General features: G+C 38.6%; 1 protein-coding gene across 1 annotated transcript; it reads right to left on the bottom strand.

Annotated features, from left to right (window-relative positions):
- YTHDF3 (YTH N6-methyladenosine RNA binding protein 3) lies at positions 1-24,867 on the bottom strand. The gene is made up of 5 exons (XM_021386801.1): positions 24,623-24,867; positions 22,812-22,836; positions 17,667-17,752; positions 14,853-16,445; positions 1-4,544 (listed from the first exon to the last, which is right to left on the bottom strand). The coding sequence occupies exons 1-5, from the start codon at positions 24,644-24,646 to the stop codon at positions 4,521-4,523; spliced, it is 1,752 nt and encodes a 583-aa protein (XP_021242476.1). The 5' UTR covers positions 24,647-24,867; the 3' UTR covers positions 1-4,520.

Genomic DNA, 25,459 nt, shown 5'->3' with positions numbered 1-25,459 from the left:
TTCACCATATTCAAATGCACTTTATTCAAGTATATAAAGTAGAATAGACAACATAGAACAGATGCTTTGATGAAAACATGTCAGCTGTACACTAATATTATAGTTTTAAATGAAGCCAAACTTTACTTAAGATTCCTATAACTCCTGGAATAATTCTTTCCTCTCCCATATCAAACTACGGTGGACATGCCAGGCTGAAAATAGATTAAATGAGAATCTGAAGAGGTTAAAGTTTCAAAAAAATTAAGATCAAATTGTCAACTGTCATGCAAGATTTTCATTTCAATTATTGTACGCTAATTTATATAAAAACAAAAACGTAAACCAGCTTCTTCTGCAGTTGAATAGAACTTCTCTTATTCTCTTAATTTATCAGTAAATTATACTGATTTTCACCTGTCAAAAGAATACATAAAGACATGGAAAACAGGAGCGTACTTCCATAATATAAAATGGTAGCAAAAATTAGTTCAAATGGCTCTGAAAACCACATGAAAGTCATTTCTTCATAAAGAGTGATTTATATTTGAATACCTCGAATTATTCATGTAAAAATGAGTGCAGCAGAACAATTAAAGATGCTCCACACAGGATTTTCACACTGTGCTACAATCACCTCAAATATTTAAATATCTTCTGGTGAAAGATCTAACAATAACTTCAAAAACTTAGCTGCAAAAGGGCCAAAACAAAGATAACTGCTATTTACAGAATTCTAAACATGTTGTTTTGATGTTTTCAGTGAAATTGGCAGTTTCAACTAGGAAAAGGAAAGATGCGTTGACATCATAACAGTTTATTTAAAAGAACATATTTCAGGCATGGAAACACTTGTACTGCATAGAAAGCAACTTCAAAACAGAATTTTGACTAAGTAATGGAAAATAACTAATATACTTCCTCCTAAACACCAAGTTTTCTTTGCACTTGACTAAAAAGCTCACCACGTTTGGTGGATTTGTCTGGGATGAAAACAATTTTGGCAAGGGGCTTTTGCATCTGAACTTTGCAGACAGTGCTTTGTCTTTGAAACTGTCAGAGTATCCAAGGAGAAAAAAAAGCAAGAGCATGTACAGAAAAAAATGGTATTTGATAAATTAAGCCTAGAAAAACAAAAGACATGAAGCAGTGAATTTTGTCTAGCTGTGAACATTGAGGTTTTCCCAATCCGATTCTCTTAAAAATGAAGTAGCACCCATGTTTTGCTTAAGTCAGCAACTTGAGCATTCAATTGACAGGGTTTATTTCTTGTCAAACACCAAAAAAAAACAACCAACCCTACATTAAAGGTGCTGATATTACAAAGACACAACGTACTCAAAGATTAGCAAAGCTCACACAACTTTGATTTGTCTCAACTGGTATAAGAATACAGATCAAGTCTTTCAGCAATCATTTCTCTGTGACTTCTAAGGTGTGTTCCAAGTGGGAAAAGTACTCAAAATGGAAAATACTCAGCATTCCTGCCCTCCTCCTGCGCTAGAGCTGCGATAACATCTTATTTCACTGTACGCTACCAAAATCTTACACTAAAAACACAGTTGTTTTGTTGTTGTTTTTTTTTTTTTTGGGGGGGGGGGGGTGCAGTGGTCTTCTGCAGTTTTCATGCTACTACTGTATATATGGTTCAGCAATTTGAGAGTTACAATGCAGCAACACCTGTTTAGCACTGCTCCTGAAAGAACAAGCCTTCTTCCTTTCCCTCCCACCATCTCCCTTGTAAACCTTTAATCTCACAGAACTGTCCAGAGAGTTCAAGGAATTTTCTGCTGGTTTAACTGGTTCAGTATGGACCGCAGGAAAACAAGTGCTGACACAGAAGAGGTAGAATCAGGATCAGAAAAGGGATTCTACCAACTCTACCGTTAGCAAGCAGCCGTTAACACAGCTTCACTGTATTGAAAAAAAAAAAAAGAGACCAAAAAAAGTATTTCTACATTTATTTGAGATATTAAGCACCATTCCTTTTCTTTCTGGAGGAAAATAGCTCGTGCATAAGGAAGCTGAAGGCTAGCAGCGTCATGTGTCCATTAACCAGTACAGCACTCCACAGCTGTATATTACAACGGTATATACTATTTTACAGCACTTTATATGCACATAAAACTCCTTTTAATTTCAGCTGCACATACTAAACTCTCAGCAGTCTGCAAGTCGGTCACAACATGACTAATACCATCAGCAATTAAACTCTTCTATTTGTAGATCTACTAACAATCCTGGAACAGTATAAGAACTGTCACAGCTCTCTAAATGTGATCACTTCCTTCTGTTACAATCCCTTCTCATTGTCCAAGCTTTCAAAGTCTGCAAAGTAACAAACTCATTTGATACTAAACCTGATTCAATCCCAGAACAACGCTCATGCTATAGAGTATAAGAGGCAAGGAGTAAAGCAGGAAATACTTTAAGAAGTCTGCAAAAATATGAATACTGCAGTAGAAGCAAAGTAAGGTTGCACATGCAATCAAATCCTGAATACCTGACTAACAGTAGCTTTCTTTTAACTGGAAACATCAGTGCATTTTCCTGATATTTTTTTTGCAACAAAGAAGTAGAAGCATGCTGATCCCTTGAAGGATTATCAGAAGGACTACACTCTCTCAAGAATATTGATCTTTGCCACTTCAAATGATCAGTTACAGCTGGAATAACAGGCAGTAATCCATAGGTCAGCCAACAGAGGGAAACAAACACCTACAAAATTTGTTAGCAGGAAACAAAGACAGGGAAGCAGGGATTTTTGGGCTCAAGCCAATTTCATAAGGTTTGGGGCTTGAAAACTCGTCTCCTCGTATAATAAGAGCTTAGCTTTTCCCTTCCTCACCTAATCTGCATTTAAGTGAGATTGCTGCTTCTCTCCAAAATGTGAGCGTCTTCCCTTCTGAGCTTCCAGAAAACAAGCAGTTAAAATTAAGATTCATATCTGCTACTCATTCTCAAATATTTAAAACAGTGAGTAAGAAATAGCACATACTGAATGTTCTGTACATGCGAAGTCAGAAGAGAGCTAGGGGCTTGACAAGAGAGAAACTAAAATCTGGCAACACAGTCTGTATTCAAAACAAAGTTATGCCACTTAAGCTTCAGAACTTTGATTGCCAAAATCTGTAAATGAAGGGCTCAAAAACAATATAAACATCTGTGCTGGACATTAAGACGTGAAATGTTCAAATAATATGCCGTATTGCTATTTTAAGCCATAACATATCTGACTTCTACACTGTCTTTCTAAAAAGAGAAAGCTATCCCTGGAGTTTGGTACAGGCTGTTCAGTATTTCGTACAGTCAATACACCTGCTTAACATTTTTCTAATATTCTCTTCCAGCAGATAGAATGTGTGTGGCTATATAAACCGAAACAAAAGATACAATTTGAGGAGTTAAAAGCTAGTAGAGCAGTAACCAGTTTAACACGTATTCTGAAATTCTTCAAATTCTAACAAAAATCTCGATAAAATGGCTAAGTCTTCTCCGTGGATCAAAGAGTTTTTTTCCAATATGTTTAATAGTAGACAGGGGAAAACACCTCAATGTTGGGAAAATGAAACAAAAAACTTTGAGAACAGTCTATGCTTGCTAAACAAGAATTATGTTTATTTAGCTAGTGAATCACCTAGAGGAGTAAATTTTCACTTTCATGATAGCAATCTGTCAGGCTTGCAAACACCCAGAAATAGGAATTAAAGATTATTTTAAATGTAGTTATAAAGGTCATAAAAAGTCTGATTTAGACTGAGGTACATTTACTCAAAACTGAGATTCATTGAGTGGTAGCAAACAAACAGTTCCTCAGACAAATGCACTTTTTTCAGTATACATGTTACAGAAAAAAAATAAAGAAATGTGCATTAACTGGTGGTGTCCACCAAGCTGCATATTAATATTCTCTTACACCAAACAGTTTGAAACAAGGGAAATGTCATTCTAATATAATTTTATGTTACGTTTCATTTGGCTAAACTGCAGCTTAAAGTTGCTTTGCCGTTTTAAAAGATTACTACAATAATTTTCACATGAACATTTAGACTTGAGTTTTACTCCAGGACTAAATATGGCATGATTTGCTTTTAATCTGTTGAATAGCTAAAATCTGACAATTAAAAAAAACTACGAAGAAAAAAATTAAGTTGAAGCAATGTGAATCTCACATCATTGAACCACTTCTAATGGTTAAATGTTAGTATTTAACAAATTCAAAGAGTTAATGAATCCTTGCATTCGTTCAGTCTCCTGTGCCTTAGCTAGGATGCATAAATACAAAAGACAGCAGATACTGGTAAAAGCTTCAGGACAGAAAGTGCTTGACGAAGGTACAGTTCTCAAGTGTGTTTGGTGAGAGAGTATAAGGGCAGATGCACTGATGAGAACCATTACAAGAAGAGTCAATTTCGTGTTAAAGTGTTCAAAGATGTCACCTTAAGCAGAAAAAAGCTTTAATAACGTCTTCTTAGACATATTAGGCATTTCCAGAGTCTACATCATTAGTGTTGTAATTCTAGCAGGATATCTCCATACAGTTATTGTTTGTTTCTATTCCTCTCCTGAAAGAAAACAAAAACAAAAAGGAAAATCACGTTAATACACCAAGTTAAACATTGTTTGCTTTCCTCTCATTAAAGCAGTAGCACTGTAAACCCTCTAAAATCAAGCAACTATCTTTCAAGGGAAAAAGACAATGACAAAAAACAACTGCAGGTTGAATTAAAATGCAAGGATGTTAAAAAAAACAGTTCTCAGAAATAATAAGTTTTATGCTGTTACTTTCAAATCACTGCCAATAAAATATTTTATGCAAAGTGAACTAGTTAGGGAGACCAAGGAACCTACAAACAAGGAAAGAGATACTCTCAATCTTCTAACTTTATAACTTTACAAAAATCTCTATGTAAATGTTCTCTCTACAGTAGATACTAGATAACTGAAAAAACAAAGATCACACTCCCAGATATCTTAATCAAAGACTACTGTAATAAATGTGTCGATGTGCTTAAGATCAAAAGGTAAAGGAACGAGTTGCACCAGTACTTCTTCCTCCATGCAAACACAGCGCTGTGATGGCAAGATAAAAAAAAAGCCAACCATACAGTATTTTTGTCTAGAAGTTTCTTACAAAAAGAGTGAGGGAGGAATGGCTGGGAAGTAAACTAACAAAAACAAGATGACAAAAAACAATGACAGAAACCACTTGAATGCAAGCCTCAGTTGCAATCATGCTGATATGCACCTCAAAGCTGCCACAGCAGTGTACGATGCTGCATACAACATAAAGGAAGACTAGATGCAATGTCATGTGTAAAAAAAGATAAACGATGTAAACATATTGGTCAGGTTAAAGAATACACTACGCATTTCACTGTATCTCTACCAGAGACTAATAAAGTCTGCCACTGCATTACAAGACTAACAGAGGAGTAACATTTTCAATGCTCTATCAATTTTCTCTAAGATAAATACACAACTTAGTATCATGATCTATAAGAAAAAGAATAAAGAACAATTATTATTTCTTGCCTTCATTACGTATCTTGCTAAGTAGACTGCAGGAAGACACTATAGTTTGACTCTAGGAAAATAAGAAATCTTCATCCACTGGATTTTATTTTTTTTTTCAAATATGTATGACTGCACAAGTTATGTAAATGTTTGATAATACTTTCTGAAAGAGATAGCTCCCTGCCTCATTTAAAAGAAAACAGAACTCATTCCCAGTATTTTTATTATTATTGCATTACACAGGATGTTATAATTGGAACACAAACATAGCAAGGAAAACCAAAATAAACCGTGAGGCATTCGAACAATTCAAAACCACTATGCGATACCATGCTGAAACTTTATTATGCTAGAAACTACTCAGAGAAAGTGAAAATTAACATATAATCCAAAATAAATTCTCCCCAAAAGACATTATAATGAAAGAAGAGTATACATAACACTTAGATAGTTATTAGAGAACAGCTGATGATCCAGTCTTCCTCAAGACAGACTTCTGCTTCCAAAAAGGTTGCTTCAAGATGAATACCAAAAATGTAAGGCTTGCAGAGAGTTCTTGGCCACAACAATAATCTCACCGTCTCAGCAGCTATACAACATCGCTCGTTCAATCTCTACAACAGAGCTCCAGAATATTTAAGGAGCAACGCTAGCATTATTCCGCAATATTCTCTTCCCTAGTTCAGAGATGCATGACCGATATTTGCATAGTGGTTTTGAAACGAGATTGATGCTATCAGTCATTGAATTAATATATATTGGTATGTTAAGAGTGTATCTCTAGGCTAAAAACACATGATCACTGGGCCTCATGCCTGGCTATGCACGTAAAGCAAGCAAAAATAGCCTGCTTATGTACATCTTAGATTATTGCTGTACTATTAGCAGACTTCAACTGCCAAGCGCTGAAAGCCACTAGTGCCGTACTGTAGCAGCCTACAAAACTGCTATGTTAAATACTGATGTATCAACATTCTCACAATTTAAAATATTATATTATATTATATATACACAAGTAACATCATCAGTTTCTCTTTATTTGCAGGTAAGCATTTAGTCAAGCTGACTACACAGCTTCTCTCTGCATCCTAAACTGCTGTCTCTCTTAGCTATTCCTTACATTCAGACGAGTAAAATCTTTTCCAAATCTCAACATCCTAGAGTGAAAAGCTTCTCAGGTCACTCCACGTTCCCTGCTGAAGGCCAGCTTAGCCTGCTTCACTTCCTGATCTGCCACAGTGAGGTTAGCCAGCTTTGGGTGGAGTTTATGAGCAGGAGTGGAAAGCAATCAAGCATTTGAAATAGAACTCTGTGGGAATGCAACAGCTGGTTAACAGTAACCGCTAGCAAGAGCACATGTGGTGAGCAGGCTTCATGCATGCAAACAACTTTCTGCACAAACTGACAAAACCAAATAAAGGTGAACCTAGAAAGGTTTGGGCATGAGAAACATGCCTCAATTCAGAGTAAAGAAAGATGTGCAAAGAGCAGTACGGCAACGTGTTCCGAATTGCTGACTTATTTTAAAATTTCAATTCTCTGAGTTCAGCGCACTAATTGAAAGACCCAGTGCTAAAAAGCAATCAGAATACAATTCACCCTGATTTAACAAAATCTCTATGCCAACAAAATTTCAACCTTCAAAGCAACAAAAACACATTCTGATCTGATTTGGAAGAAACTGCTGAGATGCATAACACTACTTTCAGGAATGTTTTGCCCAAAAGAGGGGAAATGAAAAATGCTGATTTTTAGTTGCAAAATTTAAGGGGAGACCTAACAAAAAGAGCTGCTACTGCCCTAAGATGCGTTTCTCCCCCCTCAGGTCCTACACACTGAAGCTTACAGTGAGGGAAGGGCTTTTGCTTATTTTATGATAGTTGGAGGTGCGAGCATTTCCAGGAGTCCATTTTTAAAGCTATTCAGGATTGCAAACTTGCAAAAATTGCACTTAGTTTCCCCACGCATTCAACTCCAACACGATCAGCTATATTTGCAAAAAAAACTCCACCAAACTAGCCTATCATGCTTCAGTCTCTACAACACTCATGCTTGAAGCTGTCTGCTTTGCTCCCTGTCAAGAAATAGCATTCTTACAGCAGCTTCAAATGGGAACACACAGCGTATTTTAGTTGCTTCAATGCAGACTTCAATTTAATCTTCATGTTCATCTGCAACATAAGCTAACATGTCAGACTGCATTCTGCGAAGGGAAGCGCAGGCACACACCTCTGCCAACCCTACTGCGTGGGCAGGAACACCTGGCAGAGGAGGAACAGACAGCTGTAGAGTTGGTGAGAAGAAGCCACAGCAAAGCTCATGAAATCTCATTTATGGCTTCAGCCATAATCTGCCATTCATTGCACCCCAGTGTATCATTACAGCTGGGACAGCAAAAACATGGACTTTAGTGTGTAAGACCACAAAACAGAACAGATTACTGAGAAAAAAATAGTTTACGGTTATAGCAAGAATCTCATTGGCCATACATTAATGGAACTTTTAAATTGGAGTGAAATCCAGGTCCTTATCGACATCTCACTCAAATTCCAAAGACAGGGCAAATATGAAAACAGATTATCTCACGACCAGATAAAAGTATTTAAACACATCTTTTTAAGTAGTACTTCTAGTGATTCTGGGAATCTGTGAAGGAAAGATCAGATGGGAAGGATCTCTAGCTTTACACGGACCCAGAAACTTGTGTGCTCAGATACTATATCATCACAAACATTTAGTTTCTTCTATTCCTGACATGAAAAGTAAAACTCTCTAATTAAAAATCAAGGATGTCAAATGAAATTTTACAACTCCAGAGCACTTCCTTTCCCAGTAAGCCGTATGAATTAATAATCATCCAAGACACTGCTCTTGTAGATCATTTGAGCTCCAGACAGCAAATAAGGCTTTCAAGCATATAAATGCTAGGGAAGTCTGAAAAGCTGCAAAACCTCAAATTCTTATTTTCCATATTCATTTTGATGGCATTTTACTTCTTTTATCCTCAGAAAGATTCAGCAACAGCAGAACTGTAAATATTACAGTGATCATGGTAAATTAAATTTGAGCAGAGCACTCTTAGTGGAACAGACAGAATGTTCTATATTTTGTTACACTTAAGAAAAAAACCAAATTCATATCTGAACTTCCATAGCACACTAAACAAGGTATGAACATTCATAAGGCAGAGGTGGGGAAAGAAACTTAACTAATTTAAAGATACTGTGTAATGACACACGACAAAGAAAGGCTCTGCAACAACCAAACAAACTCCATGAGCCAGAAAAGCTCTTACAGCCTTGTTTCCCCAGATGGATATTGTCAGTGATGGATTGGCCAATTCTAACTAGAAGTAGCAAGTGCTTCCCTATATTGCAACACACCTTGAAATATCAGATTTTCATTAGCTACAGTACAGCCATTGGAGCAAGTTCATTACAAAATAAGAAAAAATAGTGTAATACTGACTTTTGAGGCCTCACAACCAGTATCTGATGTAATTGCATCCACTGATGATCACTGCTCACAGTAAAAGCAGCAGAAAGACGACTGACATCTTTGTTACTTCCACTCAGAAGTCCACAGGCAACAAAAACAAGACCTTATTTAACAAATCTGCTAAGGAATCTAGAATAGTCTTAGAAATGACATTCACTGCAGCATCTAGAAAATACTCTGGGGAAGAACTTCTCAGACTTTAAGCCTCACCACTAATGTTCTTTGCGTACCTGTAACAAATTACAACCTGCAACTCAAATTACTATTTCAATTTAAAATCCACCAGCCAGGAAGAATCATGAACATGGCTTATCTCGCTTTTTCATTATATTCCACATGAAAATGGAATTAGCATACAAGTTTGCTTACATTATCACAACTAAATATAACCCTAAGTAGAGAAGCACAACACTAATCATAATTACCTCTCCTATTAAGAACACTACCAGGCACTTACATGGAACTCAGCTCAAACAGTTCATCTGACAAAAAAACACACCGTAATACATAATTTCAGATGATTCTGAAGGTTAAAACCAATCAATTTTCATTCCAAACCTCAATAATTCTAGTTCAGCTGAACCTACAGAAGCAGTGTTTAGATATTTAAGCTTCGTATGGTTTTGAACAGTTGGTTGTTCCAGGAAAGCACAACTATCTGTGCTTGGCTTTCTCCTAACTAATAATGAAACAAGGTTGAAGTACAGAGTGCATGCAGGATGTGAGGACCTTATGCAGACATGTTTCTTCACGCTTCCTGCAAACTGAAGGCAAAGCATTAGTGTTCTAGTCCATTTGTTCTCAACAGATTCATCTGAGCAGGATGCAAAAGGCCACTCATGAACAGTCAAGGGGTCTGCTTTTGCTCAGGAAGAGGTTTAGAATTGCTCTCGTGTCTTCAAAAAAAAAAACAACTAACTTCAACACAGCATTCAGAGACACTGGAGTTTATCACAGATCACACTCAGTTCAAGTTCAATGTCTTGTTTTAAGGAGCTATGTTCCTCTAAGAATGTTAAAGCATTAGATTCCAAAACCAATTTGCCTCAGAGCATTCAGGCAAACCACTTAGTTGATATTCCTAGCTTTTCCAATAGAGGTCTGTATCTTACAAGAGAAACTGGTCATTCTGCTCAGTAGAAAGGACTCTGAAGTCCCCATTCTGCAGGCAGCAATTTCAAATCAAAAAGAAAAGGGAACAAGATCCATTTAAGTCTCTTTCTAATCTAAGACTACCCGTGAGCTTAATAGCATTCCAGCTCTTTCATTCAGTACTCCAATACTGGACTTCCCCTGCTGCAACACTTTCCTCCTTACAACAGAAAGGCAGGCTACATCACTATTTAAATCCCTACATAGTCATTATATATCAGTGATACCATCTTTTAATATCCAAACCTCTCCATATCGGCTTTATCCTGTAATAAACTTTAAACACTAACTCTAAACATGAACAACTGTCTCAGCCAAATGCACAGAAAACACGTGCACTGAAATTCACATGGCTGTAAGAGAACTCGCAGATCATTTTCAGGTGCTCCCAAATGACTCACAGTGCTAAAGCATATTAAGACATAGGAACAAAGCATGCCATCACAAGAAGAAAAAAATCTGGATCAATGTTTAATTTCATCTTGCTCCAAACAATGCACTTCTCCCAGGACCAGGGGTACCTTCATCTTATGAACATCAACAGTAAAAAAAAAATTTAATTTCTGATTACAGTTATTTTTTTCTTAAAACAGACATGACACCTGCAATATCACTCTTGCTTATAAAGAAAAAAAACTGTAGCTACGCAGCAAGTTCAAGAAAATTCTGAAATAAAAACCTTCAAAATCTGGAAAGTATATAGCAAATGCATTTCTCACAAGATATTAGAAAATCTTTTATTTACTGTTTTGAATCTTTAGTACACAAAAAGCAGTACAAGACGACAGTACAACTATCAATTACCTACATTAAAAATGTTACCCAGCTACCTCTTTTTCTTTGACTTGTGCAAGGATTATGTGTTTATATCAGAGCTTGACATAGTTGAATGGGCTGGAATGGGGAAAGAGAGAACAGTTCACACTTTATGGATGTTGTCTCACTTCCCTCATTCCCCTAAAAGATTTTTTTAAAATATCTAATCAAGCACAAAGACAGCAATGTCCCAGAGTTGAAAGATATATTGTTTAAGACCTTGTTCAACACGATCATCTGATAAGAGGGCTTATCAGAGAAACGGAAGCCACATCGGTACCGCAGCGAAGGAAAAAATATGAAGTTACTCTGAGTCAGAAAGTTCTGGCTATATCAGCATTGCTATAACAAGGTATGTAGTGCAACAGAAGAAAACTTACATGGCAAATATGTACCTGCCATTTAAAAGTTTCCTGTAAAGAAAAAATTCCAAATGCTAATTAGATAAGCAGAAGCAATCATACTGAGTTCTTTCATCTTCTCCTACAGATAATAATTATATTTCAGGACTATTACAATAAAACAATTTTCATGCTACTGCTACTATGTCAGCATTCTACAGTTAGGAGGAACCATGACCTTTTGTCCATCATATGCTACAAGAATTCAGTACTAAGCAACACCAAAAGAGGTCCTCAAACAACACATAACTACAGTTTAATAAGCACCCAGTACATTTAAAATAGGACACTAGAACCTCAGCAATAAGAAAAATGTGAGCGCTGCACAAGTTTTTTTCCAGTCCCACTTCTACATATCTGACCCACAACAGAGTGGCATCAAACAGTGGCAGACACAGTAGTTCTAATATTTACACTTTGAAGAGGCTACTCACAGGCATTTGCAAGCAACCTGTATCAAATGGCAAAGTTAAGGAAGTCTCATTCACTGCACTTTTACAAGTACACTGCCATAACTTGAACAAAACAATGACAGGTCATACTGGAAATTAATTATTGATTCCCCTGAGTTAAGATTAATTTTTTACAACCAATTACTTTCAAATAAGTTAGCTGGGATGATGAACAGTTATAAAGTAGATTCACATCTATAAATCATATGTTGTTGCTTTGTTTAGATCACTGGCTGTAGGAAAGTTTGTTACCCGCCTTTGCAGCAACAAATGAGTAACCAAACTTGAAGGAACAAGCAAGTGACTACTGCTATCTGATGCATTTATTTTTTATGAACAGCAAAAAGAACACTTATCATGACAGAGACACTGGAAACAACCACAGCTGCCACAGAAAATGGGAATTAACTTAATTTACATGGAATACACAGTTCTACTGGCAGTAAGAAGTGTACTAATTTGTATACAGATCCATAAAAATTTAGATGACCCTAAGTATAAAGGATTACTCAACTAACCATAAAATAGAGCTTACAATACTAATTATTGCATTTTTAAACTATGCTTGAATCATGAAGGAGTTAACAATTGAATGTTTACAGCTTAAGGTTGTTTCTATACTGTATCATAACAAAACAAGAAGAAACCTAGAGGTTTTAAATCTACACTGGTTTTTAAGGGAATCATAAAGATTATCCCAGTACCTGGTATTAGTTTAATTTGGACTTCCTATATTCTAAGATAGGGCCCTGGGCAGCCTGATCTGGAGGGTGACAACGCTGCCCACTGCAAGGAGTTGAAACTAGATGATTTTTAAGGTCTCTTCCAACCCAAGCCATACTATGAATTCTATGAACTTGATTCAGGAATGTCATAAATACATCTTCAAAAAGAAGATCTCACTCCTAGATACAGAATCATAGAATGGCTTGGGTTGGAAGGGACCTCAAGGATCATCAAGTTCCAACCCCCCTGCCACAGGCAGGGCCACCAATCTCCAGATCTGGTACTAGACCAGGCTGCCCAGGGCTCCATCCAACCTGCCCTTGAACACATACAGCGATAGAGCATCCACAGCCTCTCTGGGCAGCCTGTTCCAGCACCTCACCACTCTCTCTTTAAAGAACTTCCCTGACATCCAAGATATGCAGGTCTGAACTCTTTTTTTTTTTTTTTTAATTTGCCACAAAAACAAGTTGTACACTGCTTTAGAAGAATCAATGTCTATTGTGCAAGTATCGTGACAAGTATGTTTGCTCTCAAAAGAACTGGGAAAAGCAGCTATATTAATAGAGAAATGTAAAGTTCAGTAGTTGAGTCATACAGATCGTGTATACTTCACTGAAAATATTAAACAGCAATGTTCCTTTATTACACAAAATACACACCATCACAGTCACATAGAGATCTATTAAATGTTGAGTTTAGTACACTGATTTATAAATTTAACATACACAGAAACATTACTGAATCCATGCTCCCTCCCCCCCACTACATACCATGGATTGTACCTACTATAGAGGGATACAAACCACAAATAAAGCAGTTGCTGGGGCATGTCTGAATTATGACTCCTTTTCTATCAAAGTATCTGCAACACTTTTGAAGCCAGCAAGGTCTTTATGAAGTGTCTTAAACCATCAGAAATTAAGGCACTTCTGACACAAGGGCTACAGAGAAACACTTAGCCTTACCATTCTGAAACATTACCAAAACCATAAACTTATACTAAAACCTGAAAACATCAAAATTTTTTCCCTTGCATAGAATATTAGATAAGATTGTGGTCCAATCTCCCATCATCAAGATGGCGCAAAAGTAACAATACTGATTTACAACATCATTGTTTCTTAAAAAGAAAAAAAAAGAGTGCTCTGAAAGTAACGCCTCCTATTTTATTATGTTGGACCAGAGCATCAGAGGTGGATGCTGGCAGTATGGCAGTAGAGGCTGGACCTAACCTAACAGAGACAAGGAGATGGTGGAGCAAGTGAAATTCTTATGCAGCCAGAACGGTGGCAGCTTCAAACAAGAACAAATTCAGGACTTGATATCCCACAAATCTCCTAATTAGCATAAACCATTGACTTAGGGGTATTTTTATGCATTAAGTGGTGTCATGGATGAACAGAGAGCACTACCACCAAATCCTGTTGATGCAAATTCACACTTCTGAATAACAACCAACTAGGACAGTAATTCCAGATTCCTGAAATCGTTCTAACCGTGAGATAAATCATGTATTTACTGTTACAGTAGCAAGTCTGGAAAAAACATAGCAAAAGTAAATATTAAGGCTAATGGTGAACGGAACAGTCTTTAGTGGTGGGAGAGTTCACATGACAAGCAAGTACTATAAAATAGTTCAGAGTGAAAGTCTTTTTTCCTTTTCTGATTTTCTGAAATGTTGACCTCCAAAACTACAGTTTTCTCTACAGATTTATCGTAGGTACACTTTTAATCACGGAAACAAACTACATATATTTTTACGTGCAATATCAGAGTTGTCCAAAAAATAATTCTGACACCGTATAAGCCATCATTACATCACTCGTATGTTTCAGAAACCTAGAAAAGAAACTGAATCAAGGGGAAAATCTACTTTTCACAATAACCTTGTTAATAATAAAGCAGAATTTGAATTGTTTTGGTAAATAACGTTAATTTCATCTGCAATTTCAGTTCTCTTTCTTTAAAGACACAGAAAGCATAAAAACAAGTCTAAAATGGGAGACTTCAGCTATGGATAATGCACTCAGTTCTGTTTCTGTTCACTTTTAAAAAGTAAAACACTCAGAAGTCAACTTATGCATGCCAATGTTAGCATTGTGGTTAAACATGTAACTTTTTTTTATTAACACAGGTACAAGAAAGTTAGTCTTTTCATTAAGAACTAGTTATATCAAGTATATACACCTTGGCGAAAAAGCACCACGTTTGGATTCAACATTCACACCAAGAAATTTCAGCTGAATGAAATAACAAGGTCACCAAGAATCAAAAAAACAGGAGAGCTACTATAATACTGGTTTCTTACCCTACGCATGGCTTCCTCCTCCTCTTGACGCTTTTCATAATGTGCAAAGTCATCAAAGATTGAGGTGGTATGCTTGAAAGTAGCAATTATTTTAAGCACTTGCTTGGCTTTTTCTAGGGGTACTTCTTGAGTGTCCCTCGAATTGGTAACTGGTTTGTTGTCATTGTTTTCCAAGCGAATATGCCGCAGTTGGTTATTGGGAACGTCTTTGACAAAGATCCATTTGACATCAAACTTGCCCTTCCACTTATCCTGAGACCAGACGCCAGCATATGCATTGTAGTCCACAACAGACTTCATCTCAGCCACTCCACAAAAGTGTCCACTGCCATTCACGCTGAAGAGTAAATACAGCGGGCCTTTTCCATTCAAGGAACGGTAAGCAGCATCCAAGCGCTTATTACCATGTTCAGTACTACACCAGATAGAGTACTTAATGGAACGATGAATATCGTCCTCTGAATAACTTTTGATTATAAACACACGTCCATTCTTCAGGTTCCAATCGAAGTCTTTGGGATTGTAGTTGTTTATGGCCTTTAGTTTCTCCAGCACTGGGTGCACTTCCACACCAGAAGGTGAGGAGCTGACGGATACAACACCTAAACCAAAGTTTTCACTACCAGCTCCGTTGTTCTGGCTGAAGCCCACACCTCTATTACGAGGCGCTACCCAGCGGTTTTGCAACTGCTGCTGCTGCAACTGGTGAGGCTGGGCCTGCTGCTGAGGTCCTTGTTGCTGTTGTGGTTGCTGTGGCTGAGGCTGCTGTTGAGGCAGTTGGCTTTGCACCAGTGTTGGTGGTTGAATTAATGGCTGAGGCTGCTGGATTATAGTCTGAGGAGGCAGTACTGGTTGGGCTGGGGGTGCTTTTACCACTGACCCTTTGTCATCCCAAGTTCCAATATTCATGTTGTGTTTTATAGGTGGTGGTGGTACAGCAGGGCCCCCAATGCCCACATTACCTTTAGGCTTGAGTTTCGGCTGAGGTTTAGCAGGCTTCCTTGCAATGGCAGCCCATGAGGTTGGTTTAGGTGCTGAACTGCTAACTGGGGGCACACTGTTGGCTGCAATACTTGTCATACCTGTATTGCTCAGAGCTGAACCTACAGTTTTTGTTACAGCAGCTGTCATATCTCCACCAATTTTCAGTCCAGTCATGCCTTGCTCAATGCTGCTAATCCCAGGCACCTTGCTCAGAGTATCACTGCCAAATCCAGCCTGTCCATCTGCTATGGCTCTCCCAAGAGAACTAGGTGGATAGCCATAGCTGCTGCTGTAAGCAGAGCTTTGCGTTGATTGTCCCTGAGATCCACTCGTCCCCCATGTAGAGAAGTCTGCATTCCCGGGAAAAAAATTAAATCCATGCTGCCCAAGAAATGGAGGGGTGTTTCCTAATGCCCCAGGTTGACTAAATACACCATCAGGTATGTAATGGTGTTCACCATTACTCATCTGTCCATAAGTTGTCAAGTATGGCATTGGAGGGTCACCTGCGGTTGACCATGCTGCTTCGCCTAAAGAGTATGGAAATCCAATGGATGGAGCATAATAACTAGGCATATATGGGTCTGACATTGGTGGATAGCTGTTACTCTGCAAGAGAATAAAACAAAAATCAGCAATATAGGCTATATGCTCAGGACAAAATACTTCTAATACCATCCAAAACATTGTTAACATTTATATGAACGAACTTGTAACTTTCCCCATTCCCTCCAAGGTAACAAAGATGAGTAAAAATACCTGTTGGAAGCGGCCATGTTTTCACAAACCATTTTAAAAAACAAGTCATAACAACTGTAGTTTCATTAACAGAGCAACATAACTGCAGTTAGGATTTAAGTTTTCGTACTCTTGTTGCTTTTTTGTCAGATTTGTCTAACAGGAGACAACTACCAGAACATAATGACAGAAAGAATGAAAGAATGTCTTTGATTCACGAGGAACAATACTCAAACTAACATTTCCATTAAGAACAGCCTGTGGCCTAGCAGAAAAAAGTTTGCTTGCTAAATCCAAATTCCACTCCCAAGACTACTGAGAAATCACAACAGTTATGTCTTTAGATGATGAAGTTCCAAGACAGTTGAAGGACTACTAACCACATAACTTCTGATGCTGTTTTGAAAAAAATGCAGCACAATATCGTCCTTCAGATAATGCTTCCCTAATATTGTGTTATTTGAGGAAATGGGAAAGTAGGAAGAATTCTCAGAAGTATTTTAATAATTTTTCTTTTCCTCTCACGACCACAACAACTTAATGTATGTTAACTTCTGATTACAGAGACAATTCACAGCTCTGAAAATAAGTCATTAACATTCTGGCAGAAGCATTATACCATGCTCTAGTAGTATTAAGCTTCAATCTATTATGCAATCAGCTGTGAGATATTCCTACTAACTTCAAAGGAAATCATGTCCACGCATTTAATATTTTCTCAGAGCCAACAAAACTGTTGTTTTGAACTTCATCCAAAATATGATTAATTCATTGTAAATTTAAGGTGTGGGGTTTTATTTTGGTGTTTGGGTTGGTTTTTTTCATTTATTTTTTAAGATTCTTGTTAACTGGTTATTTTTGAAGTTGGAGCACAAGACATCAGAGCATGCTTATTAACCAAATCTTTACCAGAATTTAAGACAACTTTATCTGCTTCGTATTTTATATATAAGATAATAATAAGATACAAAATTGTATTTCAACCGCTGTTCAGGCAAGTAATTCTAATAAACACTGTTCACAAATGAACTAAGTCTAGAACTCCACTGAACTCCAAAGTTAACTTCAAGACAGTAAGCAATGTTTACTTACCTGATTTGTCTGACTACTTAGATATGGCTCAAAATCATCATCGTTTACTGCATCCTTTTGATGAATCGAACCGTTTTGTACTGAAACTAAAAGTATATTTGTATTAGGTATACTTCCTGGAAGATTGATGATGCACTTTCAAACTAGGTAAAACTTAATCACCTGTTCATTGAAATACTTCTACTTATGCTTCATTGAGACAGAATACATTATTGTTAAGATTTACATTGTTCAAATCAAAGAAAATAGATCACTTAAGCCTCCCAGTCAGATCTCAGAAGAGGTCTGGAAAGACTACAACCAGAGCAGACTATTCTTGAAGGTGGAGCTCCTATCCTGGAGGAGGAATTTTCTAAACTACACAGACAGAAAAACTACAGTCACCTTATTTGCATGGGCAGTAAATCCAGCGTTTCCAGAAGTACCAGATTAAGTGCAAATGTGCAGACCAGTGAGATCACACATATTCAACAGGTTCATTGAAATCTGCAATATTTATCTTTCTCCTGATAGGATTAAAGTCAGTAACCCACCAATACAACAGGGAAGGGCTATTCCAGCTGTTTCATTTTTTAATTCCTACACAACTATTAGACTTCACTGAATTAGCAGCATCTCTTAAGTTAAGAGGGGACAGTGCAAGACAGAAGCAAGCTGAAGTCCAAGAACAAATTTATTATCCTTTCCCAGCACACATGCCACTATACACTCGAATCGCTTCCTATCTGCTCTTCTTAGCTTTCTATTTATTACCTTCAGTTTCATCTAAGACATTAATACCTACTTGGCATTTTCCAGTTGCTCAAATTACTTGAAGTAACTCTCAATTCCCCTCTTCCCCAGCCTATTGTTCAAAGTCAAATTGCAGAATTTTCTACTAAACTCCACTGTTTCCATAGTGCAAAGCAGAACAGTGACTGAAATAAGCAGGAAGTTTATATGAAATTATACAACTGAAAGACAAAGAAGTCTTCTCAAATGCAACTGACTGCTTTTCTGAATGCTTTTTTTTTTTGCTGTTACCTATCAGAAGGTTTGGTAAAAATGAGTTTTAGAGTAACTGAAAAAGTGTTCTAAGAATGAATGACACCAGAAGTTATAGCAAAGCAGCAGATTTTCTGAGAGCTGGGAAAACTGAGATAAAAGTTGACACCCGTTTCTCTCTTTTAGCAAAAGTTTCTGAATAGTACATACAGCTACGTAACTAAACCTTCAGTTTTATTGTATGTAGTCAGTGCTTTAAGAGCACGTTTTGTTGCTCAATTGTGTTCCTCCCCCCCCGCTAAAGCTAACACTGCAAACCAGACACTTCAGAACTTCTTCCGCATTTGATTTCTGTAACAAGCTGTCTTCAGGGAATTAAACTAACTGGAAAAATAACACAGGAATAGAACCATAAGGAAGAAAATTGGAAAAATGTATTAATTTCAGACAGCAGTAACGGAATGAAAAATCATAATTTAATAAAGAACAATAGAAGATTTTTTCCGAAGCAACTACCTGAGAAGGAGGGAAGTAACTTGCATTTTACTTATCATCCAGGGGTTTTAGATCACTTGACAGTTGTTATATACTGACATAGGGTGTTTGTATACTAGCTACAGACAAGTACAACTAACAACGGTGAGCACAATGTGTATTAAAACATGATATAAAAATATTTCTAAATTAAATAACAATATAAGATATTCGTTTTTGTTTGTTTTTCCATAAATAAGGAGTTTCAGCTGTAGTCATTAATCACCCTGAACTTAAACACAGTGGGAACACATTAATGTTCTGGAACTCCATATTCCTTTTTACATTTGGCCCACTCACACAAGGTCTCTCCTCCACACCGTGCCATATCCATTGCTTAGTCTTAACCAAAGAGTACAAACAGCACCATTTCCAAATACAATTTCATTATAATAAAAATAAATGGAGGGATATGAGTTTCTTAAAAGCATGCGGCAACAAATAAAGCAATATACAAGCTACACGCTAAGATTAGAACCCTATCAAAATTAAACTCTTCATACTGACAGCTGATCTTCATAAAACATGCCATGTTTATTGTTTCAAAGGTATCTAATGGTCTCAAGATAATTATTTTGGTCACTGCAACAACTAACAGAATGTTCTATAAGTGTATTTTCTTCCTTGTTTATTCTATATTGCGATCTGAAGCCAGCAACACAAAATAGTTCTATGCTGCCATCTGTACTACTAAATGTATATACTTTTCAGTGAAACAGCATCACTAGAACTGTTTCTTTAGCTTCTCACTCTAACTTTACATTAGGTATTAATAATGAAGAATATAGCCCACACACATATTTAACAAGAGCAAACAGACTAAGATGCATGCCTCATACCCAAATCTCACATTAAGTGTTCCAGCTGAGCAGGGCAGTGATGAAGTGTGCTAACAGAAACTAATCTACAGTTACTAAAAGCATCCGTACCAATCCAACTCTGAAAATACTGTATACTTCTGTGTAAAAATACACTGTGTAATTAGATACCAGGAAGAAACAACTCATCAAATAAAGGAATTTAAAGCTTATGTCCTTTTAACTGCTGCTACCCTTTGAATAACCACTAGCAAATTGCACAAACGATGGCCAAAGGCATTAATGTCTCCTTAGAAGTCGTCACTACATTCAGATTAATGTAGTCTGTAATAAGTACTACAAGTAACCCGTACTGTTTCATTCTTGTTTTAAACCTAATCTTATATTTAAACCTCCTACAAAACCAAAAATACATACACAGGTAAACACAAGTCAACACTTTTATAGATACGATATGCTGGCACAAACAAAAGCTAGGGGAAAAAGAAGCTTGGGGAATACAAAGTCCCCATCAACCCCACTGTAAGACACCATTTGACTGATACCAGTTATGTTTTATGTCAACAGTACAGTATTTGACAAATAGAACAAGAAAACTTTCAAGATAAGATCATTTACTGGTTCAGGTCTCTGAAATTCCGGAGTTAACGTCCAACAGATTGATAGTACTGTTCTACATCCTAGATGTATAAGCCCACACGTTCTGGTCAAAGGGAAAAGCACACGGCATCAACTTTCAATTAACTAGAACAAAGTATCAAGAACATTTAACTAGACAATACAAGTAGCTTAATTCTCAATATCATTTGAAGACTTAGTATTTTTATTTCAATACGAAAAATACTCTATTTACATGCCCAACCTCATCTTTCTCAACATCGTCATTTTTATGCATAGAACTTCAGATTAGTCTGTTGAGTCAGTAACATGTATGCCATCAAAGTCCCTTTAAGCTAGGACCATATCATGACACCTGAAAAAGATAACTGTCTGCTAACATTTGGACAGTAAGGATTGCTGACACTGACTTATAATATGAACTCCTGAACAAGCCTCTGATCTAATGGCAAGTACTTGAGCTAATCCTGTGCTACCATCCTCCATCTCCAAGACCTTTAATCTAACACCAAATTAAATTAGTTTTGTAAATTATTTGCTGTACTTTATATTTCAGCAGAATTGAGCTGATTATTGGTTTGTTTCATCTCAGTTTTCATTGATATCATATTCTCACCAGGAGACTTGTACATTATTTAACACGATGCAATCCACTAAAATCCAAGTTCGGAGATGTAAAAACCTCCCCATTTAGAGAAGTTGAAGCTATGTTTTAATTCACACATTCTGCAGCATTTACAAGTTGTAGCACACAAAAATATGCTGACTTGTGCACTTTCACTATAAAGCAAACCACAGGACAGTATCTCAAATGCAATGCTCAATACTTTACTCTCAATTCATACATTGGACATAAGTTCAAAAACTACTTCTATGATTCTCTAATAGATCTAACTTCTCTAAAAATGTAGACATTGTAATTTGAAGAACAAGAAGTCATAAACTACCTACTAAAATGAATCTGACTTCTCATTTATGAGAAATATGAAGGTCAGAAACAACCGTTTCAAAGAAAAATACTAAAAAGTACCATAAGTATTAGAATATGAGAACAAGTACTCAGGAAAAAATGATCAAACTGGGAGGGTGGAGAGGAGGCAGACAGGTTCATCTCTCACTGAATGCATGTTGAAATTAGAAGGGAACAGGCTAGATTCAACAAGATTCAGGAAACACATGCCAACATGAGCACTACATACAGAAGCGGTAAATAATCTGCACACAGATAGAACAAGAGAATAAGTAAAGTGTGGATAACATTAAATGACACTTCACAGAGAACAATTAGATTAGCTTAGACAATAAACAGCAGGGTCAAAAAATATACAAGTTCCACAAATATGTTTTTTATCTGCATGCAGAAATAACCATATCAAATGCATCACACAGGTAGCTATTTGCATACTATCTTACTGCCCAGCTTACTGAGCAGATAAGACATTAATTGGCACAAGTGTGCTGAATACTCAAATAGAAAACCCAAATAAGTTATCGGGTTGGGTTTGTTTTGTTTGTTCTTTAATATCAAAGATAACAAACTCTAGACCAGAAATAAACTGCAGGACATAATCTGATACGCCACATAGGACAGACTGGCTAAGAGTGAAGAAAGTAGTTGTTCATTTCTGTGGGAGGAAATAAACCCCAATTTAAATACAAAGATGTTAAATAAAAGATGAAAAAAGTTAAAAAAAAGGCTTAGAAAGACTACAAAAATATTATCTACAGACAGAGCCAAGACATTTCCTGAAAATAAGGAGGGTGATGTGTTCTGCTCACAGATATGAGTAACTAAGTAGTCACATGGCTCATATTTCTCAAGCTAAGGAAATTGTTCAAAAGACTCCTCCTGATGATTCTAGTACACTGATTCCATTCACTATACAGAAGGGTCCAAGGTGTACTGTTAAAGAGATCATACAAACATATCAAACAACATCAGCTAAAAAAAGCTGTGTTATCTTATTACTCTGTATAGTAATCTATCTGAAAAACAAAACAATTTAAATTGACACACTACTATACCACAGTAAAAATGCTGGGAAGTAATATTTGGTACACAATTTCCTGTCATCTTCATCTGAAGGAAGACATCCTATAGCAGCCCTCCCTTCCCATAATTGTCTCAGAACACATTAAGCTCCACAAACAAGATCAGACATTTACACAAAATTACAGTGAATCGACTTACCTTTATTTCCCTGTCCTTTAGGTCTCTGTACACAGGAAAGTGGGGAAAAAAGCAAAACAGAAAATTTCAGTTAGAATCCTCGGATGTTTTCAGGAAGAAAACTTAAGTTTACCAGTTCTTTTCAATTTAGATACCAATTCAAGCTATTACAAAAACACGCTGATGTACAAATCCAGTTGAAGAGTTTTAAAACTGGAAGAATTTCCCTGAAAATCATTAAAACATTCTACAGTCTTTTAAAACGTGTAAAGCTTAACTGGCAGTAGGGATCTGAGCAAATTAATTTTGATTGCTCCTCCTTGAGAAACATAAGAAATAAACATGGCATAAACTAAAAGAACAAAGAAAGTTAGCTTAAGATTACTGCCAGTGCTAGAGCTTCATTATCATATGTCATCGTTTAAATTGACTGATGGGTACTTATCAGGGAAAAGCCTATAATGCCTTGCCTTCTAGATGTACAAAAGAATATACAGCAATGTTGCAAACTGAACTATATATTTCTTGTTCAGTCAGTTACGTTGAGAAAATGATACCACATCTATGCTTTCACAAAAGGAAATAATACCTTAAGGAGAATTTTTTTTTTTTTTTAGGATTAGTCATTACAAAACACTGCTAATCTGCCATGCACTAAGAACACTGTAAAAGAACAAGTTACAGTAACCTTAATTCCTCTATAACAAAATAAAACAGCTTAAAAAGAAAGAAACCACTGCTAACTCATTAGAATCTAATTCATTTCCTCATGCGTGTACAACTAAGTATGAGCAGATTCCCAGGCTCCCCTATTCTATTCTCTAGCAATTTTTATTCCTGAAAGATTCAGTATTTACTGGTTTGAAAGTTTAAGCTAGGTTAGAGAAAACCACCTCCATCTTGCTTGCGTACACATCTGTCTCAGAGTTAGGTCTCTGTTTAACACATCTTCATCTAAAGCTTTGCTGGTTAGTCACCTCCCTCTCCCCCAAACCAGAGGAAAACCTCCTTAAAAAGCCCCAACATCTCATCTTTTGAGATACAACTCATCCAGTCATGCAGAGAGCAACAAAAGACATAAAACTGAAAAAAGTTGAGAAGCAGCAGCCCCCATGGAAGCCTAGAGAGCAACGAGAGCTGAGAGATCACTGAGCTAGAAATAAGTGCACAAAAGGAAACCGGAGAGCATGCACAGAGACAAAAGGCACAAAACACTGAAGGCACAGAGAAAATAAAAGGGGAAAAGGAGGCTGCAAGGAGAAAACTTTGAAGGAGAGGCAGAGGCCCAAGGAAGAAGCGAGGAGCGGGACAGAAAAACACCCGCCAAGAGAGGAAGAGCAGCAGAGGCCTGGCAAAGGCTGAGGAAACCTCGAAGCCCTGTGAGGAATCGGAGAACAGCTGGAAGAAGCGGAGGTCGCGGGGAAGGAGGCCCGAAAGAAGAAAACGTGGGTGAGGAGAGAAAGGAAAGAGAGAAGGCGATAACCAGAAGTCGGAAAAACAGGGGGCTCCAGGGAGAGCCAAGAAAAGAGCTCCAGGAGCGGCGACAGAAAACGGGCGCCCACGGGGCCTGGTGAGGGCTCGCTCGCGGCGCGGGCAGACGCAGAGCCGCCAGGCCGGGCTGGGCCCAGCAGCGGGGAGGCGGAGCGGAGCTGGCGCGGCCCGACGGTTATAAATAGGGGCCGCCGGGGCCGGGAAGGGGCCGCCATCCCGGGCGCCGATCGCCCGCCGCTCCCCACGGCGGCAGGGAGAGACGGAGCGGGAGGCCGCCGGGCCGCCGCCCTCCAGGCGCCGGCCGCGGGGAGAGGGGAGAGCGGCGAGCGGGCGGCCGGTACCTGGTCGACGCTGGTGGCTGACATTCTTCACGGGGAGCCGCGATCCCCTCGCTCCGCCTGGGCCTCGAGTGATTCCGCACGCCGCGGCCGCTCGCCCGCCCGCCCGCCGCGCCGCTCGCCTCCGCCTCCTCCTCCTCCCTGCCGCCTGATTGTCGCCGCCGCCTGGGTACGCCGCCGCCGATCGGGCTGCCGCTGGAAGGAGCCGGCCGGCCACACGCAGCGCCGCTTCCCCCCCCTGCTCCGGGCTCCGCTTCCCCACAATGGCGGACGGGCTCCGGCTGCCACTTCCGCTCCGCGGCGCCCTGACCTTCCGCTCCCCCTCCGCCGGCGTCGCCGCTGACCTTTCCCTTCCCGTCCCCGCCTCCATGTCACGTGGGGGTGAAAATGGGCCCGCGCGCGCCCGCTGCCAGCGACTCAAATGGCGCGGGGGTGGGGCGAGCACCCAGCGGGGTGGGAGTGCGCATGCGCACCACAAGGCGCAGGCGGAAGGGCCCGGTGCCGCTCCTCCCAACCGCTGTCAGCCGCCTAGTGCGCACGCTCCGCAGAGGCAGCTGAGGAATGCTCGGGGACGGTGGCGATGAATGTTAGCCTCCCACGCTCCACTGCGCATGTGCAGTGCGCTGAAGTACGGGGAGCGGGAGCAGGTTGAGCAGTGCGCATGCGCGCGGGGCAGCGGTGGGGTTGGGTGCGTGGTTGTCTGGGTTGCGGTAGCGGAGTGGTTGTGGGCTTGCTACGCTCATCCCATGTTGGGCTGTGGAAGCCGTTAGTGTTGGTGGTGCTTCTGATGGGAGGGTCCTCAACTGCGCTGCCGCTATCTGGGAGCCCCCGGGGAAACCT

This window comes from Numida meleagris, chromosome 2 (assembly GCF_002078875.1).
Source record: "Numida meleagris isolate 19003 breed g44 Domestic line chromosome 2, NumMel1.0, whole genome shotgun sequence".
Lineage (NCBI taxonomy): Eukaryota > Metazoa > Chordata > Aves > Galliformes > Numididae > Numida > Numida meleagris.
The sequence above is the reverse complement of the archived record's forward strand: the minus strand, read 5'-3'. Positions and strand labels throughout refer to the sequence as shown.